Source organism: Scyliorhinus canicula, chromosome 2, assembly GCF_902713615.1.
Source record: "Scyliorhinus canicula chromosome 2, sScyCan1.1, whole genome shotgun sequence".
In the NCBI taxonomy this organism is placed as follows: domain Eukaryota; kingdom Metazoa; phylum Chordata; class Chondrichthyes; order Carcharhiniformes; family Scyliorhinidae; genus Scyliorhinus; species Scyliorhinus canicula.
In genome coordinates, this window is record NC_052147.1 from 139,007,203 (window position 1) to 139,026,258 (window position 19,056).

General features: G+C 57.2%; 1 protein-coding gene across 1 annotated transcript in view; it reads left to right on the forward strand.

The window, feature by feature from the left end:
• atic (5-aminoimidazole-4-carboxamide ribonucleotide formyltransferase/IMP cyclohydrolase) overlaps nt 1–19,056 on the forward strand; it is a 52,159-nt gene that overhangs the window by 14,696 nt on the left and 18,407 nt on the right. Inside the window, exons 5-9 of the mRNA XM_038787079.1 lie at nt 340–428; nt 1,854–2,005; nt 15,060–15,216; nt 16,139–16,264; nt 17,707–17,814. Of these exons, the coding sequence (XP_038643007.1) occupies nt 340–428; nt 1,854–2,005; nt 15,060–15,216; nt 16,139–16,264; nt 17,707–17,814 (632 nt within the window). The remainder of the gene's footprint in view (nt 1–339; nt 429–1,853; nt 2,006–15,059; nt 15,217–16,138; nt 16,265–17,706; nt 17,815–19,056) is intronic.

The following is a 19,056-nucleotide window of genomic DNA, read 5'->3' on the forward strand; positions in this document are numbered from 1 at the left end:
TAGCAACAAGCTTTTTCCAAGAGTGGGGGTGTCAATTACAAGGGGTCACGATTTCAAAGTGAGAGGGGGAAAGTTTAAGGGAGATGTGTGTGGAAAGTTTTTTACGCAGAGGGTGGTGGGTGCCTGGAATGCTTTGCCAGCGGAGGTGTTAGAGGCGGGCACGATAACATCATTTAAGATGCATCTGGACAGATATATGAACGGGTGGGGAACAGAGAGAAGTAGACCTTGGAAAATAGGCAACAGGTTTTGATAAAGGATCTGGATCGGCGCAGGCTGGGAGGGCCAAAGGGCCTGTTCCTGTGCTGTAATTTTCTTTGTTCTTTCTTTGTCCTCCAGGGTTGTGGCTTGTAACCTGTACCCGTTTGTGAAAACTGTTTCAGCCCCAAATGTGACCCTGGCAGAGGCTGTGGAACAGATCGACATTGGTAGGTTTTAGTTTTGAGTTTAATGTGCTCAAAGGAGACAGGCAGGTTTAAATTTGTCCCAAAGTTCCTTTTAATTGTTGGTCATCTCCCCTCCCTCCGTTTATATAAACAGCTGGAATGGTCCCTGAGTACTGTGCAGTCAATGATGTATTCATAAAGCAAAGTCATGTGTGAAATGCAGCAGCCAGACAATGTGTACTGGCCACAAAATGACCAAACTGACTGGTTTAGCACAATGGGCTAAACAGCTGGCTTGTAATACAGAACAATTCCCGTACCAGCCTCCCCAAACAGGCGCTGGAATGTGGCGACTAGGAGCTTTTCACAGTAATTTCATTGAAGCCCACTTGTTCGATTATTATTATTATTAATAATCTCTTTTAGTTAGGTTGGTTGATGGATGAGTGTTGGCCAGGACCCTGGGGGGTGCACTCCTGCTCTTCCATGACTAGAGCCGCAGAATCTTTGATTTCCAGCGGAATGGGTAGTCGGGGCCGGATAACATCTTGTCGATGCAGATGTTAACAGGGTTGTAGGAGGATGGGAGTTCTGAATGTAAGAGAGATTAGCAGGTGAGTGTATGTGGGGGAGATGGGTGGTAAAAGCACTCCTGCTCCCCTTTGCTCCCAGGCCGTGCTGGAAAGGCATTTCCTTGTCTCAGCATGCCTTTCCACTCCTTAGATGGTGGCTATGCCAGGGCCTGGGAAACCCGTCTGGTCAAGCTAGAATGGATTTATTATTTTTTTTAAATGAGGTGTACAACCTCCGTTTAAAATATTTAAATGAAATGCTTGCCTCCTGGGAGCAGGTTGGGTTGCCTCGCCAACTTTGAAGCCAGGAGAAGGCGGAGTTTAGGTGTGAGAATTTCAATGTTTTCTTTACTTCCAGCCTGTTCCAAATCCACCTGTTTTTGGAGGTTAAAACAACCCCCTTTATCTCTGACAGTAGAACATAGAACATACAGTGCAAAGGAGGCCATTCGGCCCATCGAGTCTGCACTGACCCACCCAAGCCCTCACTTCCACCCTATCCCCGTAACCCAGTAATCCCTCCTAACCTTTTGGTCACTAAGGGCAATTTAGCGTAGCCAATCCACCTAACCTGCACGTCTTTGGACTGTGGGGGGGAAACCGGAGCACCCGAAGGAAACCCACGCAGACATGGGGAGAACGTGCAGACTCCGCACAGACAGTGACCCAGAGGGGAATCAAACCTGGGTCCCTGGTGCTGTGAAGCCACAGTGCTAACCACTGTGCTACCCTAAGGCACCTTTGGTGCTACATTGGGCATGCAAGTTTGGGCTCCCTGCCGACAGGTGTAATTACCCCATCCACATTATCTCATCCAACTTTGTGTGTGGCTTAGTCGGGGCCTGGATTCACTGAACTCCTCTTCCTTGCATTGCGCTGATTGTGTGTCTCGAAGGTGGCGTGACGCTGTTGCGAGCGGCGGCGAAGAATCAGGCACGTGTGACTGTGGTGTGCGATCCCACTGACTACCCGTCAGTCATCCAGGAAATGGAGGCGTCTGAGCAGAAGGACACATCGGTGGAAACTCGGCGAGCCCTGGCGTTGAAGGTATTCTGGATCCGATTCACTGCAAGCATACCGACCTTTCACACCACCCACCCCTGCGGCCATCTTGAATCGTGTTCTTCAGCCCTCGTTCTCTTTCACCTGGTTTCATGCTTCATAAAATCATAGTATCCCTGCAGTGCATAAGGAGGCCATTCACCAATCCCGACAGAGACCGATTGAAGGCTGGATCCAGGGTGTGTGTCCGTGCATCTTTCTGTTAGCGCTTCCCAGTTATCTATTGGTTTTACCAAGCGTTTCATAGGAACAGGAAGATAACTCCTTAAACTGTTCTGTCATCCAATTTGATCCTGGCTGACCTATGACCTAACTCCGTAGACTTTGCCCCATATTCCTTTAAACCGTTGGATAATATTCCGTCAATCCCCAGATTTAAAATTGACAATTACTAACTTCGCTCGTGAAACCTCTGTCTCTAATTTTTAGGCCATGCCCCCCTCCCAATTTCTAGACTCCCCAGCTGGAGCAAATAGATTCCATCCTCCTATCCATTCCCCTAATTTAATAAATCACCTGTGACTGTTTAAATTGCAGGAACTAATCAACCAGACTTTACCTTAAACCTTCCTCATAATTTAACCGGAGGAATATAGGATTTGAGAGCAGGAGTGGGCGATTCAGCCCTTTGATCTTGCTCCCCCATCCAATAAGTTGGTGGTTGATCTGTGGTTTCTGACTCCACTTTCCTGCCTGTTCCCCATAACCCTGAGCTCCCTTGGTCTATCAAAAAACCTACCGTAATTCTGCCTTGACATAGTCAATGTCCGTCCCTCCACTGCTCTGTTGGGAATTCCATCAAGTTTTGACCCTCGGCGGGAGGGGGGGCATCGCCTCCAAACTTCACCCCTCACACTTTAGACCAACATCCCATAGTAATTGACTCTTCTACCCTGGGAAAAAGCTTCTGGCTATCCAACTCTGTCTTTGCCACTCAACATTTTGTAGACTTAGGTCGCCCCTCAACCTCCGTTGTTCCAGTGAGAACAAACCGAGTTTATCCAAACATTCCTTATAGCTAATGCCCTCCATATCAGGCAACATCCTGGTAAACCTCTTTTGTACTGTCTCCAAAGCCTCCACCTCCTGGTAGTGAGGCGACCAGAATTGAGCGTTATATTCCAGGTGTAGCCTAACTAAGGTTCTATAGCTGCAGCATGACTTGCCAATTTTTATACTCAATGCGCCGGCCAATGAAGGCAAGCATGCTGTATGCCTTCTTGATTTCCTTTTCCACCTGCATTGCCACTTTGTGTCCTGTGGACCTGTACACTCCGATTCCTCTGCCTGTCAATACTCTTGAGGATTCTGACATTGACTGTATATTTTCCACCTGTATTAGATCTTCCAAAATGCATTACCTCACATTTATCTGCATTAAACTCCATCTGCCATCTCTCCGCCCAAGTCTCCAACCGATCTTTATCCTGCTGTGTCCTCTGACAGTCCTCATCGCCATCCGCAATTCCACCACGCTTTGTGTCGTCCGCAAACTTACTAATCAGACCAGTTACGTTTTCCTCCAAATCATTTGTTTATACTGCAAACAGCAAATGTCCCAGCACTGATCCCTGCGGAACACCATTAGTCACAGCCTTCCATTGAGAAAAATACGCTTCCACTGTTACTCTCTGCCTTCTATGACCTAGCCAGTTCTGGATCCATCTTGCCAGCTGATCACTGATCCCGTGTGACTTCACCTTCTGTACCAGTCTGCCATGAGGGACCTTGTCAACGGCCTTACTGAAGTCCATGTAGACAACATCCACTGCCCTACCTTCATAAATCATCTACGCCACTTCTTCAAAAAGACTTGAACAAGTTAGTGTGACACAACTGCATGTGGCTGCCCCACAATGGGAAACCCCATTGACCAGCCGGCGTAACGGAGCATCCTGCCGGTGGGGTGAAACACAAATGTGGCGGGGTGGAGAATCCAGCCCCTTCCTTATTCTTAAACCATGTCAGCAGGTTCTAGTCTCTCGCAAAAGAGGAAATGTCCAGTGTATCGGATTCTCAGAAGCTTATATGTTTAGTAAGATCACCTCTCCTGCTAAACTCCAATGGTTACAGGCTCAATCTGTTCAACCTTTCCTCATAAGCCCCTCATCCCAGGAATGAGCAGAGTGAGACTTCTCTGAACTGCTTCTGATGAATAGATATTTTTTTCCCCACATGAGGGCAGCACGGTAGCATTGTGGATTGCACAATCGCTTCACAGCTCCAGGGTCCCAGGTTCGATTCTGGCTTGGGTCACTGTCTGTGCGGAGTCTGCACATCTTCTCCGTGTGTGCATGGGTTTCCTCCGGATGCTCCGGTTTCCTCCCACAGTCCAAAGATGTGCAGGTTAGGTGGATTGGCCATGATAAATTGCCCTTAGTGTCCAAAATTGCCCTTAGTGTTGGGTGGGGTTACTGGGTTATGGGGATAGGGTGGAGGTGTTGACCTTGGGTAGGGTGCTCTTTCCAAGAGCCGGTGCAGACTCGATGGGCCGAATGGCCTCCTTCTGCACTGTAAATTCTATGTTCAGATCAAAACTGAGCACGAGGCTGCGGTCTCATATAACCCCGGTACTGTTGTAGTAAACTATCCCCACATTTAAATTCCATTCCCTTTACAATAAATGCCAAAATTCCATTTCCGTTCCTAATCATTTGTTGTACCTGCCAAGTATGTTTTGTGACTTGTATGCCAGGACACCCAGATCCCCCTGTTGCATCTCTCCACTTAAATAACCATCTGCTTACCATTCTTCCTACCATTATGTTCCCACATTATGCTCCCATCTGCCGCCAGGTTTTCTGCCCAGGTGGTAGCACTGCTGCCTCACGGCGCCGAGGTCCCAGGTTCAATCCCGGCTCTGGGTCACTGTTTTGTGGGTTTCGCCCCACAACCCAAAGATGTGCAGAGTAGGTGGATTGGCCACACTAAATTGCCTCTTAATTGGAAAACAATGAATTGGGTACTCTAAATTTATAACAAAAAAAAAAGGTTTTCTGCCCAGCACTCACTTAAGTTGGCTGCGGGTCCCTTTTCAGACTCTCTGCTTCTCTTGACAGCTTACTTTCTTGAACCTTCTGGTGTCATTGGCAAATTTAGTGACCATACATTTGCTACGTTCATCCAAACGAATCTTGGGAGTCCAGTAAGCGTTCTGCCCAATCTACGTGCACTGTCTCCCAAGGTCAATGAATGCTTCCTGAGGTGTGCCCAGAGCTGCTCACAGTATTTACCAGACTCGCCTTCTCTGTGTTAAGGCCAGCATTCCACTAGATTTTTTTCACTGCATTTTATTGATCTGTGCACACGGACCATTGGTATCTTTGGACCATCATTGATGGTATTTTTGCACCATCTACAAATACCTCTATTCCATCCATTATAAGATCCAAGGTGAATCACCTCATATTGCCCACATTGAAATCCATTTGCCACAGTATTATCCATCTTTGTGTAATAGCCATGTTCGGATTTGTGGCTTCCTAACCCATCATCCAAGTCATTGAAAAATGCAGTGAGGCCTCGACTCATATCGCTACATAATTCATGTTTTTTTTTATAAATTTAGATTACCCAATTATTTTTTCCAATTAAGGGGCAATTTAGCGTGGCCAATCCATCTACTCTGCACATTTTTGGGTTGTGGGGGCGAAACCCACGCAGACACGGGGAGAATGTGCAAACTCCACACAGACAGTGACCCAGAGCCGGGATCGAACCTGGGACCTCAGCGCCGTGAGGCGGTTGTGCTAACCACTAGGCCACCGTGCTGCCCTCATAATTCATGTTCTGCTAATTGGAGTACCATTAACCCTCCTCTCTGTCTCCTGCCACTCAACAATTTCCTATTGACTGTGACGGTGTGAGTGGGAGACGCTGTGACGGTGTGTGTGGGAGGCGCTGTGACGGTGTGTGTGGGAGGCGCTGTGAGTGGGAGGCGGTGTGAGTGGGAGACGCTGTGACGGTGTGTGTGGAAGGCGGTGTGAGTGGGAGGCGCTGTGACGGTGTGTGTGGAAGGCGGTGTGAGTGGGAGGCGCTGTGACGGTGTGTGTGGAAGGCGGTGTGAGTGGGAGGCGCTGTGACGGTGTGAGTGGGAGGCGCTGTGACGGTGTGCGGGGGAGGCGGTGTGAGTGGGAGGCGCTGTGACGGTGTGAGTGGGAGGCGCTGTGACGGTGTGAGTGGGAGGCGCTGTGACGGTGTGAGTGGGAGGCGCTGTGACGGTGTGAGTGGGAGGCGCTGTGACGGTGTGAGTGGGAGGCGCTGTGACGGTGTGAGTGGGAGGCGCTGTGACGGTGTGAGTGGGAGGCGCTGTGACGGTGTGAGTGGGAGGCGCTGTGACGGTGTGAGTGGGAGGCGCTGTGACGGTGTGAGTGGGAGGCGGTGTGAGTGGGAGACGCTGTGACGGTGTGTGTGGGAGGCGCTGTGACGGTGTGTGTGGGAGGCGCTGTGACGGTGTGCGTGGGAGGCGCTGTGACGGTGTGCGGGGGAGGCGCTGTGACGGTGTGCGGGGGAGGCGCTGTGACGGTGTGCGGGGGAGGCGCTGTGACGGTGTGCGGGGGAGGCGCTGTGACGGTGTGCGGGGGAGGCGCTGTGACGGTGTGCGGGGGAGGCGCTGTGACGGTGTGGGGGAGGCGCTGTGACGGTGTGCGGGGGAGGCGCTGTGACGGTGTGCGGGGGAGGCGCTGTGACGGTGTGCGGGGGAGGCGCTGTGACGGTGTGAGTGGGAGGCGCTGTGACGGTGTGCGGGGGAGGCGCTGTGACGGTGTGCGGGGGAGGCGCTGTGACGGTGTGCGGGGGAGGCGCTGTGACGGTGTGCGGGGGAGGCGCTGTGACGGTGTGCGGGGGAGGCGCTGTGACGGTGTGCGGGGGGGGCGCTGTGACGGTGTGCGGGGGAGGCGCTGTGACGGTGTGCGGGGGAGGCGCTGTGACGGTGTGAGGGGGAGGCGCTGTGACGGTGTGAGTGGGAGGCGCTGTGACGGTGTGAGTGGGAGGCGCTGTGACGGTGTGCGTGGGAGGCGCTGTGACGGTGTGAGTGGGAGGCGCTGTGACGGTGTGCGGGGAGGCGCTGTGACGGTGTGCGGGGGAGGCGCTGTGACGGTGTGCGGGGGAGGCGCTGTGACGGTGTGCGGGGGAGGCGCTGTGACGGTGTGCGGGGGAGGCGCTGTGACGGTGTGAGTGGGAGGCGCTGTGACGGTGTGCGGGGGAGGCGCTGTGACGGTGTGAGTGGGAGGCGCTGTGACTGTGTGAGTGGGAGGCGCTGTGACGGTGTGAGTGGGAGGCGGTGTGAGTGGGAGACGCTGTGACGGTGTGAGTGGGAGGCGGTGTGTGTGGGAGGCGCTGTGACGGTGTGTGTGGGAGGCGGTGTGAGTGGGAGGCGCTGTGACGGTGTGTGTGGGAGGCGCTGTGGCGGTGTGTGTGGGAGGCGCTGTGACGGTGTGTGTGGGAGGCGCTGTGGCGGTGTGTGTGGGAGGCGGTGTGTGTGGGAGGCGGTGTGTGTGGGAGGCGGTGTGAGTGGGAGGCGCTGTGACGGTGTGAGTGGGAGGCGCTGTGGCGGTGTGTGTGGGAGGCGCTGTGACGGTGTGTGTGGGAGGCGCTGTGGCGGTGTGTGTGGGAGGCGGTGTGTGTGGGAGGCGGTGTGTGTGGGAGGCGGTGTGTGTGGGAGGCGGTGTGTGTGGGAGGCGGTGTGTGGGGGAGGCGGTGTGTGGGGGAGGCGGTGTGTGTGGGAGGCGGTGTGTGGGAGGCGGTGTGTGTGGGAGGCGGTGTGTGTGGGAGGCGGTGTGTGGGAGGCGGTGTGTGTGGGAGGCGGTGTGTGTGGGGGCGGTGTGTGTGGGAGGCGGTGTGTGTGGGAGGCGGTGTGTGTGGGAGGCGGTGTGTGTGGGAGGCGGTGTGTGTGGGAGGCGGTGTGTGTGGGAGGCGGTGTGTGTGGGAGGCGGTGTGTGTGGGAGGCGGTGTGTGTGGGAGGCGGTGTGTGTGGGAGGCGGTGTGTGTGGGAGGCGGTGTGTGGGGAGGCGGTGTGTGGGGGAGGCGGTGTGTGGGGGAGGCGGTGGGGGGGGGGGGGGGTGTGTGGGGGAGGCGGTGTGTGGGGGAGGCGGTGTGTGGGGGAGGCGGTGTGTGGGGGGAGGCGGTGTGTGGGGGAGGCGGTGTGTGGGGGAGGCGGTGTGTGGGGGGAGGCGGTGTGTGGTGAGGCGGTGTGTGGGGGAGGCGGTGTGTGGGGGAGGCGGTGTGTGGGGGGGGCGGTGTGTGGGGGAGGCGGTGTGTGGGGGAGGCGGTGTGTGGGGGAGGCGGTGTGTGGGGGAGGCGGTGTGTGGGGGAGGCGGTGTGTGGGGGAGGCGGTGTGTGGGGGAGGCGGTGTGTGGGGGAGGCGGTGTGTGGGGGAGGCTGTGTGTGGGGGAGGCGGTGTGGGGGGAGGCGGTGTGTGGGGGAGGCGGTGTGTGGGGGAGGCGGTGTGTGGGGAGGCGGTGTGTGGGGGAGGCGGTGTGTGGGGGAGGCGGTGTTGGGGAGGCGGTGTGTGGGGGAGGCGGTGTGTGGGGGAGGCGGTGTGTGGGGGAGGCGTGTGTGGGGGAGGGGTGTGTGGGGGGGGGGTGTGTGGGGGAGGCGTGTGTGGGGGGGGGTGTGTGGGGGAGGCGGTGTGGGGGAGGCGGTGTGTGGGGGAGGGTGTGTGGGGGAGGCGGTGTGGGGGAGGCGGTGTGTGGGGAGGCGGTGTGTGGGGGAGGCGGTGTGTGGGGGAGGCGGTGTGTGGGGGAGGCGGTGTGTGGGGGAGGCGGTGTGTGGGGGAGGCGGTGTGTGGGGGAGGCGGTGTGTGGGGAGGCGGTGTGTGGAGGCGGTGTGTGGGGGAGGCGGTGTGTGGGGGAGGCGGTGTGTGGGGGAGGCGCTGTGGCGGTGTGCGTGGGAGGCGGTGTGGCGGTGTGCGTGGGAGGCGGTGTGGCGGTGTGCGTGGGAGGCGGTGTGACGGTGTGGGAGGCGGTGTGACGGTGTGCGGGGAGGCGGTGTGTGGGGGAGGCGCTGTGACGGTGTGCGGGGGAGGCGGTGTGAGTGGGAGACGCTGTGACGGTGTGCGGGGGAGGCGGTGTGAGTGGGAGGCGCTGTGACGGTGTGCGGGGGAGGCGCTGTGACGGTGTGCGGGGGAGGCGCTGTGACGGTGTGCGGGGAGGCGCTGTGACGGTGTGCGGGGAGGCGCTGTGACGGTGTGCGGGGGAGGCGCTGTGACGGTGTGCGGGGGGAGGCGCTGTGACGGTGTGCGGGGGAGGCGCTGTGACGGTGTGCGGGGGAGGCGCTGTGACGGTGTGCGGGGGAGGCGCTGTGACGGTGAGCGGGGGAGGCGCTGTGACGGTGTGCGTGGGAGGCGCTGTGACGGTGTGCGGGGGAGGCGCTGTGAGTGGGAGACTCTGTGACGGTGTGTGTGGGAGGCGGTGTGACGGTGTGTGTGGGAGGCGGTGTGTGTGGGAGGCGCTGTGGCGGTGTGTGTGGGAGGCGCTGTGACGGTGTGTGTGGGGAGGCACTGTGACGGTGTGCGGGGGAGGCGCTGTGCCGGTGTGTGTGGGAGGGCGCTGTGACGGTGTGAGTGGGAGGCGCTGTGACGGTGTGAGTGGGAGGCGCTGTGACGGTGTGCGGGGGAGGCGCTGTGACGGTGTGCGGGGGAGGCGCTGTGACGGTGTGAGTGGGAGGCGCTGTGACGGTGTGTGGGGGAGGCGCTGTGGCGGTGTGCGGGGGAGGCGCTGTGACGGTGTGCGGGGGAGGCGCTGTGACGGTGTGCGGTGGAGGCGCTGTGCCGGTGTGCGGGGGAGGCGCTGTGACGGTGTGCGGGGGAGGCGCTGTGACGGTGTGCGGGGGAGGCGCTGTGACGGTGTGCGGGGGAGGCGCTGTGACGGTGTGCGGGGGAGGCGCTGTGACGGTGTGCGGGGAGGCGCTGTGACGGTGTGTGTGGGAGGCGCTGTGACGGTGTGTGTGGGAGGCGGTGTGTGTGGGAGGCGCTGTGACGGTGTGTGTGGGAGGCGGTGTGTGTGGGAGGCACTGTGACGGTGTGTGTGGGAGGCGCTGTGACGGTGTGTGTGGGAGGCGGTGTGTGTGGGAGGCACTGTGACGGTGTGCGGGGGAGGCGCTGTGCCGGTGTGTGTGGGAGGCGGTGTGCGGGGGAGGCGCTGTGACGGTGTGTGTGGGAGGCGGTGTGTGTGGGAGGCGCTGTGACGGTGTGCGGGGGAGGCGCTGTGACGGTGTGAGTGGGAGGCGCTGTGACGGTGTGAGTGGGAGGCGCTGTGACGGTGTGCGGGGGAGGCGCTGTGACGGTGTGCGGGGGAGGCGCTGTGACGGTGTGTGTGGGAGGCGCTGTGACGGTGTGTGTGGGAGGCGCTGTAGGCGGTGTCGTGGGGAGGCGCTGTGGACGGTGTGCGGGGGAGGCGCTGTGACGGTGTGCGGTGGAGGCGCTGTGACGGTGTGCGGGGGAGGCGCTGTGACGGTGTGCGGGGGAGGCGCTGTGACGTGGTGCGTGGGAGCGCTGTGACGGTGTGATGGAGGCGCTGTGACGGTGTGAGTGGGAGGCGCTGTGACGGTGTGAGTGGGAGGCGCTGTGACGGTTGTGAGTGGGAGGCGCTGTGACGGTGTGAGTGGGAGGCGGTGTGAGTGGGAGGCGCTGTGACGGTGTGCGGGGGAGGCGCTGTGACGGTGTGAGTGGGAGGCGCTGTGACGGTGTGCGGGGGAGGCGCTGTGACGGTGTGAGTGGGAGGCGCTGTGACGGTGTGCGGGGGAGGCGCTGTGACGGTGTGAGTGGGAGGCGCTGTGACGGTGTGCGGGGGAGGCGCTGTGACGGTGTGAGTGGGAGGCGCTGTGACGGTGTGTGTGGGAGGCGCTGTGACGGTGTGAGTGGGAGGCGCTGTGACGGTGTGAGTGGGAGGCGCTGTGACGGTGTGCGGGGGAGGCGCTGTGACGGTGTGAGTGGGAGGCGCTGTGACGGTGTGCGGGGGAGGCGCTGTGACGGTGTGCGGGGGAGGCGCTGTGACGGTGTGCGGGGGAGGCGCTGTGACGGTGTGCGGGGGAGGCGCTGTGACGGTGTGCGTGGGAGGCGCTGTGGCGGTGTGAGTGGGAGGCGCTGTGACGGTGTGAGTGGGAGGCGCTGTGACGGTGTGTGTGGGAGGCGCTGTGACGGAGTGACTGGGAGGCGCTGTGACGGTGTGAGTGGGAGGCGCTGTGACGGTGTGAGTGGGAGGCGCTGTGACGGAGTGAATGGGAGGCGCTGTGACGGTGTGAGTGGGAGGCGCTGTGACGGTGTGAGTGGGAGGCGCTGTGACGGTGTGAGTGGGAGGCGCTGTGACGGTGTGCGGGGGAGGCGCTGTGACGGTGTGAGTGGGAGGCGCTGTGACGGGTGTGAGTGGGAGGCGCTGTGACGGTGTGAGTGGGAGGCGCTGTGACGGTGTGAGTGGGAGACGCTGTGACGGTGTAGTGGGAGGCGCTGTGACGGTGTGAGTGGGAGGCGCTGTGACGGTGTGAGTGGAGGCGCTGTGACGTGTGAGTGGGAGGCGCTGTGACGGTGTGAGTGGGAGGCGCTGTGACGGTGTGAGTGGGAGGCGCTGTGACGGTGTGAGTGGGAGGCGCTGTGACGGTGTGTGTGTGGGAGGCCCTGTGGCGGTGTGTGTGGGAGGCGCTGTGACGGTGTGAGTGGGAGGTGCTGTGACGGTGTGTGTGGGAGGCGGTGTGTGTGGGAGGCGCTGTGACGGTGTGAGTGGGAGGTGCTGTGACGGTGTGTGTGGGAGGCGGTGTGTGTGGGAGGCGCTGTGACGGTGTGAGTGGGAGGTGCTGTGACGGTGTGTGTGGGAGGCGGTGTGTGTGGGAGGCGCTGTGACGGTGTGAGTGGGAGGCGGTGTGAGTGGGAGACGCTGTGACGGTGTGTGTGGGAGGCGGTGTGTGTGGGAGGCGCTGTGACGGTGTGAGTGGGAGGCGGTGTGAGTGGGAGACGCTGTGACGGTGTGAGTGGGAGACGCTGTCACGGTGTGTGTGGGAGGCGCTGTGACGGTGTGCGGCGGAGGCGCTGTGACGGTGTGAGTGGGAGGCGGTGTGAGTGGGAGACGCTGTGACGGTGTGTGTGGGAGGCGGTGTGTGTGGGAGGCGCTGTGACGGTGTGTGTGGGAGGCGGTGTGTGTGGGAGGCGCTGTGACGGTGTGCGGGGGAGGCGCTGTGACGGTGTGCGGGGGAGGCGCTGTGACGGTGTGCGGGGGAGGCGCTGTGACGGTGTGCGGGGGAGGCGCTGTGACGGTGTGCGGGGGAGGCGCTGTGACGGTGTGCGGGGGAGGCGCTGTGACGGTGTGCGGGGGAGGCGCTGTGACGGTGTGCGGGGGAGGCGCTGTGACGGTGTGCGGGGGAGGCGCTGTGACGTGTGCGGGGGAGGCGGTGTGAGTAGGAGACGCTGTGACGGTGTGCAGGGGAGGCGGTATGAGTGGGAGGCGCTGTGACGGTGTGCGGGGGAGGCGCTGTGACGGTGTGCGGGGGAGGCGCTGTGACGGTGTGCGGGGGAGGCGCTGTGACGGTGTGAATGGGAGGCGCTGTGACGGTGTGCGGGGGAGGAGCCGTGACGGTGTGCGGGGGTGGCGCCGTGACGGTGTGCGGGGGAGGAGCTGTGACGGTGTGAATGGGAGGCGCTGTGACGGTGTGCGGGGGAGGCGCTGTGACGGTGTGCGGGGGAGGCGCTGTGACGGTGTGAGTGGGAGGCGCTGTGACGGTGTGTGGGGAGGCGCTGTGACGGTGTGCGGGGGAGGCGCTGTGACGGTGTGAGGGGGAGGCGCTGTGACGGTGTGCGGGGGAGGCGCTGTGACGGTGTGCGGGGGAGGCGCTGTGACGGTGTGCGGGGGAGGCGCTGTGACGGTGTGCGGGGGAGGCGCTGTGACGGTGTGCGGGGGAGGCGCTGTGACGGTGTGCGGGGGAGGCGCTGTGACGGTGTGCGGGGGAGGCGCTGTGACGGTGTGCGGGGGAGGCGCTGTGACGGTGTGCGGGGGAGGCGCTGTGACGGTGTGAGGGGGAGGCGCTGTGACGGTGTGAGTGGGAGGCGCTGTGACGGTGTGCGGGGGAGGCGCTGTGACGGTGTGAGGGGAGGCGCTGTGACGGTGTGCGGGGGAGGCGCTGTGACGGTGTGCGGGGGAGGCGCTGTGACGGTGTGCGGGGGAGGCCGTGTGACGGTGTGCGGGGGAGGCGCTGTGACGGTGTGCGGGGAGGCGCTGTGACGGTGGTGCGGGGGGGAGGCGCTGTGACGGTGTGCGGGGAGGCGCTGTGACGGTGTGAGGGGAGGAGCCTGCTACGGTGTGAGTGGGAGGCGCTGTGCCGGTGTGCGGGGGAGGCGCTGTGACGGTGTGAGTGGGAGGCGCTGTGACGGTGTGCGTGGGAGGCGCTGTGACGGTGTGAGTGGGAGGCGCTGTGACGGTGTGCGTGGGAGGCGCTGTACGGTGTGCGGGGAGGCGCTGTGACGGTGTGAGTGGGGAGGCGCTGTGACGGTGTGCGGGGGAGGCGCTGTGACGGTGTGCGGGGGAGGCGCTGTGACGGTGTGATGGGGAGGCGCTGTGACGGTGTGGGTGGGAGGCGCTGTGACGGTGTGCGTGGGAGGCGCTGTGACGGTGTGAGTGGGAGGCGCTGTGACGGTGTGCGTGGGAGGCGCTGTGACGGTGTGAGTGGGAGGCGCTGTGACGGTGTGAGTGGGAGGCGCTGTGACGGTGTGAGTGGGAGGCGCTGTGACGGTGTGAGTGGGAGGCGCTGTGACGGTGTGAGTGGGAGGCGCTGTGACGGTGTGAGTGGGAGGCGCTGTGACGGTGTGAGTGGGAGGCGCTGTGACGGTGTGAGTGGGAGGCGGTGTGTGTGGGAGGCGCTGTGGCGGTGTGAGTGGGAGGCGCTGTGGCGGTGTGTGTGGGAGGCGCTGTGACGGTGTGAGTGGGAGGCGCTGTGACGGTGTGTGTGGGAGGCGCTGTGACGGTGTGAGTGGGAGGCGCTGTGACGGTGTGAGTGGGAGGCGCTGTGACGGTGTGAGTGGGAGGCGCTGTGACGGTGTGAGTGGGAGGCGCTGTGACGGTGTGAGTGGGAGACGCTGTGACGGTGTGCGGGGGAGGCGCTGTGACGTTGTGTTTGCACGTTGTCCCTGTGTCTGTGGGTTTTACAGGGCTAGGGTAGGAGGGTTAGGTGGATTGGCCGTTCTAAATTGCCCGTAGTGTAAGGTTAATGGGGGGATTGTTGGGATACGGGTTACGTGGGTTTAAGTAGGGTCATCATTGCGCGGCACAACATCGAGGGCCGAAGGGCCTGTTCTGTGCTGTACTGTTATAGGAGAGGCCTCGATAGAGTGCTTTTTCGAAGGCTCAGTGGAGATTCGATGGGCTGAATGGCCTCCTGCACTGTAGGGATTCTACTCTGTGGATTACCTGTGGACCCCCTGGGTCAGGAAGCAGAATGAAATGTGCTTAACTAAACCTTATTGTACTGTGAATATGGAGAGCTTGGCTGGAACCTACAAAAATAAGTGAAGTAATAACATTTTAAAAAATGTATTAAAACACAGATTTTCACATTTATGTGATGTTTGATCTATAAGATGTGTATTTTAATAATTATATACATATTATAATATTGCCTTGTTACCTTTTTGATGGAGGAAGGGGCCATGTTAATTTTGAAGTATTGACAACAAACCACTGTGAAGGTCTTTTACAAGAATCCTGGTATCTTCTGGAAGTCTGTATAAATAACAGCAACAGACGTTCCTGTTGGAACTCAGACGCAAGCTCAGTTGGCCACAAGCACATCTGGTACTGGACAGATTGCCTATCTTATTCCCTTCCCTATGACCATAAATTAAAGCCCGAATTTGGTATCGTTTAATGACTTGCCTTTATCTCACCTTTTTGACACAGCGATCCCAGTGTGTGTTGTCAGCTCTTAGTTTTTGTCGCAAAGAACATAATTGGACTTTTGGATTAACGCTTGCTCTATGGAGCGTGTATTCTGACATGCTTTAACTGGACTCACTGCAGCAGGGAAAAGTGATTTATTTATTTTGTTTCTCACCTTCCCCAAGGCCTTCACTCAGACATCCCAGTACGATGAGGCGATTTCCGACTATTTCCGGAAGGAATGTGGCCAGGGAAAATCTCAGCTCACCCTGAGATATGGGATGAATCCGCACCAGACTCCAGCACAGATCTACACGCAAAGGCCTCAGCTCCCGATCCAAGGTAAGCTTTGTTTGGGAGGGGGTGATTGTTTGGGAGGGGGTGATATGTAGGACGTTGAAGAGCACTCAGCAGTTGAGAACCGACGTGCAGTCACTTTAAGAATGACTTGCATTTAGATAGCACCTCGGACATCCCAATGGTTTTTGCAGCCAGCGCAGCACTTCTCGGGTGTGCATCGCTGTTAGGGCAGCACGGTAGAATTGTGGATAGCACAACTGCTTCACAGCTCCAGGGTCCCAGGTTTGATTCCGGCTTGGGTCACTGTCTGTGCGGAGTCTGCACGTCCTCCCCGTGTGTGCGTGGGTTTCCTCCGGGTGCTCCGGTTTCCTCCCACAGTCCAAAGATGTGCAGGTTAGGTGGATTGGCCATGATAAAGTGCCCTTAGTGTTGGGTGGGGTTACTGGGTTATGGGGATAGGGTGGCGGTGTTGACCTTTGGTAGGGTGCTCTTTCCAAGAGCTGGTGCAGACTCGATGGACCGAATGGCCTCCTGCACTGTAAATTCCATGTAATGTAGGTTAAGTGGCAGCTGGTCTGCGCACAGGAAGATCCCACAGAGTGTTGTGGTAATGACCAGGTTTTCTGACCTTGGCTGAGGGATTGATATTGGCAAGACTCCAGGGAAAACTTCCCTGCTATTTCTTAAGCTTGTGTCAGAGGGGAATCTTCCACCACCATGAGGTTGGACAGGTGGGTCCTCAGTTTAGTGTCTCATCCAAAAGGCGACGCCTCCCATAGTGGTGATAGCAATGTGCAGGAGTGTCAACTTTGATTACGTCCTTTTTTAAGTCTTGAGATTGAGACTTGAACCCCCAACCTCCTGATATCAATTGAAGCCCGGCTGACGGCTTGAAATGTATCAGGCACGATAATTTATTGCTTACTCTTAATCCTCGCTCTTTTCTTTCTCTCTCGTCTGACAGTCCTGAATGGATCGCCCGGCTTCATCAATTTGTGCGATGCTTTAAATGCCTGGCAACTTGTGAGAGAGCTGAAACAGGCGTTGTGTCTCCCTGCTGCCACTTCCTTCAAGCACGTCAGCCCTGCCGGTAAGGATTGTAATGGCCGGGTCCTGTGTAACAAGGCACCCCGCATGAAATCTGAACTCGACCAGCTGTTGAATATCAGTTCTGATATGAATCACGGACTTTGTATCGCACTCAACATTTTTTTAAAAATGAAAAGGACCACATCTTGCTGGAAAAATGAGTTGTTAACAGTGCACAGAGTACCGACCAGTAAATTCAGGGGGTGAAGTGATGTGCTGAATTATGAATCTCCAGAACGTGCTGGTGGATTTAGAGCACTTTGTTATTTGCTTCACGTGTACAGTGTCCTGTCCCCAGCCACCCTGTTAATGTTTTTCAGTCTTGATGGATTTGCCCATTAAAATGGCTGCAGAAAGTTGGGGCTTATAATTCTCAGAATTAACAGCAATGACGATCAACATCTCTGGCCCAGAAAGGGAACAGTTTAAACTCATTCCTCCGGGTGTAAGTTCTTTTTTTTTTGTTACTTTTTTTCGTTTTGACTAGTTTTCCCTCTTCATTCAGTCTTTCCCTCTCTCTATTTCTCTGTCTGTACTTGACTCAAATTCAACTTGTTTTCTTCACTGTTGTCTCTGTGTTTCTTTCCCAGTCCCTAAACCTCATTGGTTAAGGAGATGGACTCTACGTCCCCTCGTTGGCTAAGCGGCAGGCTTACCACCACCTCCTCACTCTTCCTGACGAGTTGCAGGGCGGAATGTTTTCATCTAGAGGGGTGAAGGAAAATATGTGACTATAGTGTGTCCCACAAGAAGCTCTCTGTCCCTTTAAAGACCTGGACCACGTTGTTATGGTGTGTTCTGTTACACTGCACCTCACTTCACTGCGGTCAGTTCAATGTAATAGTCCCTTTGGCACAGTGGTTAGCATTGCTGCCTACGGCGCTGAGGACCCGGGCTCGAATCCCGGCCCTGGGTCACTGTCTGTGTGGAGTTTGCACACTCTCCCCGTGTCTGCGTGGGTTTCACCCCCACAACCCAAAAGATGTGCAGGATAGGTGGATTGGCCACGCTAAAAATTGCCCCTCAATTGGAAAAAATAATTGGGTACTCTAAATTTTTTTTTCATGTAATAGTCCCTTTTCTCCCTCCCAAAATTTGATAATCCTCTGGTTGGTTAAAATCTAATTGGAAAACTGCTGTAAGTGGATATGTTGAGTCGTGAACGTTTTGAATGAAAGGTGGGGGAAAAAAACATTCCCTTAACTTTAAAGGTGGTCAAATGAGAACTGGGAGGCAATGATGGCGAATGCACACTTGCGCAACTTTGTCCTTCTACAGAAGCAAATTATTTATATCTAGATGTGTTGGAGGATAGAGAGTTAAATCTAAATGTTTTTGATTCCTGTGCCTTTTTTTGTTGTCCGTTTGCAATCATTAATGATTTGAGAGAATTTTAATGGAGTTGGTGTCTTTGATATTGCCATGTCAATGTTTTGCCACTAGGTGCTGCTGTTGGAGTGCCCCTGACTGAGGAAGAAGCCAAGGTCTGTATGGTGCATGACAAGTACAGCAATCTCAGCCCATTGGCTACAGCGTATGCCAGAGCGAGAGGTTAGTATCAGCATTTACTCCCATACACTGGGTTTAAAAACAAATGGTTTTTATTTGGGGCCGGTTTAGCACAGTGGGCTAAACAGCTGGCTTGTAACGCAGAACAATGCCAGCAGCGCGGGTTCAATTCCCGTACCGGCCTCCCTGAACAGGCGCCGGAATGTGGTGACTAGGGGCTTTTCACAGTAACTTCATTGAAGCCTACTTGTGACAAAAAGCAATTATTATTATTATTATATTATTAAATGACAATGAGGGGAAGCCAGTGGTAACGGGCAAAATTGATGAAAAATACAAAGCATCTGTACAAGATAGGAACAAGCGACCATTCGGCCCCTCTAGCCCTGTTCCCCTGCCTTTTGGTCAGTTCATGGTGGATCAACTCCATGTACTCAATTTGGTCTTTTTTAAATTCGCTCCTGGGATTCAGGTGTCACCCACCAAGTCGGCATTTGTTGCCCATCCGTAGTTGGCCTTGGGAATGTGGCACTGAGCTACCTCCTTGATCTGCTGCAGCCCGTGTCTTGTGGGTGCACCCACCGGTCTGGGAGGGAGGGAGTTCCTGGATTTTGACGCAGCGACAGTGAAGGAACGGCGATTATAGTTCCACGTCAGGATGGAGTGTCCCATGTTCTTTAATATAACCAAAACTCGACTTGACAAGAAAAAAATCTACCAATCATAGAATAGAATCCCTACAATGCCTAAGGAGGCCATTCAGCCCATCGAGTCTGCACCCACCCATTGAAAGAGCAGCCAACCTAGGCCACTCCCCACCCTATCCCTATAACCACATAACCACGCCTAACCTGCACACCTTTGAACATTAAGGAGCAATTTAGCCTGCCAATCCACCTAACCTGCTCTTCCTTTGGATTGTGGGAGGAAACCCACTCATACGTGGGGAGAAAGTGCAAACTCCGCACAGCCACCCAAGGCCGGAATGGATGGGTCCCTGACGCTCGGCAGCAGTGCTAATTACTGTGTCGTTGTGCCACCCTGAATGCAGTCTTGTCTTTAAATTTTCAATTCACTTCCCTCAGCCTCCACTGCTTCTTGGGTATAGAATTCCAGTTTCTGTTCTCTTTTGTTGTGAAGAAGTGCTTCCTGACATCATCCCAGCAATGGTCTAGCTCTAGTTTTAACTTTGTACCCCTGTTTTTTCTCCCTTTTGTCTTGATGGCCTCATCTGGGGGGGGGGAGATAGGCTGCTCAAAAATACTTTTCACATTAATCTTCTAC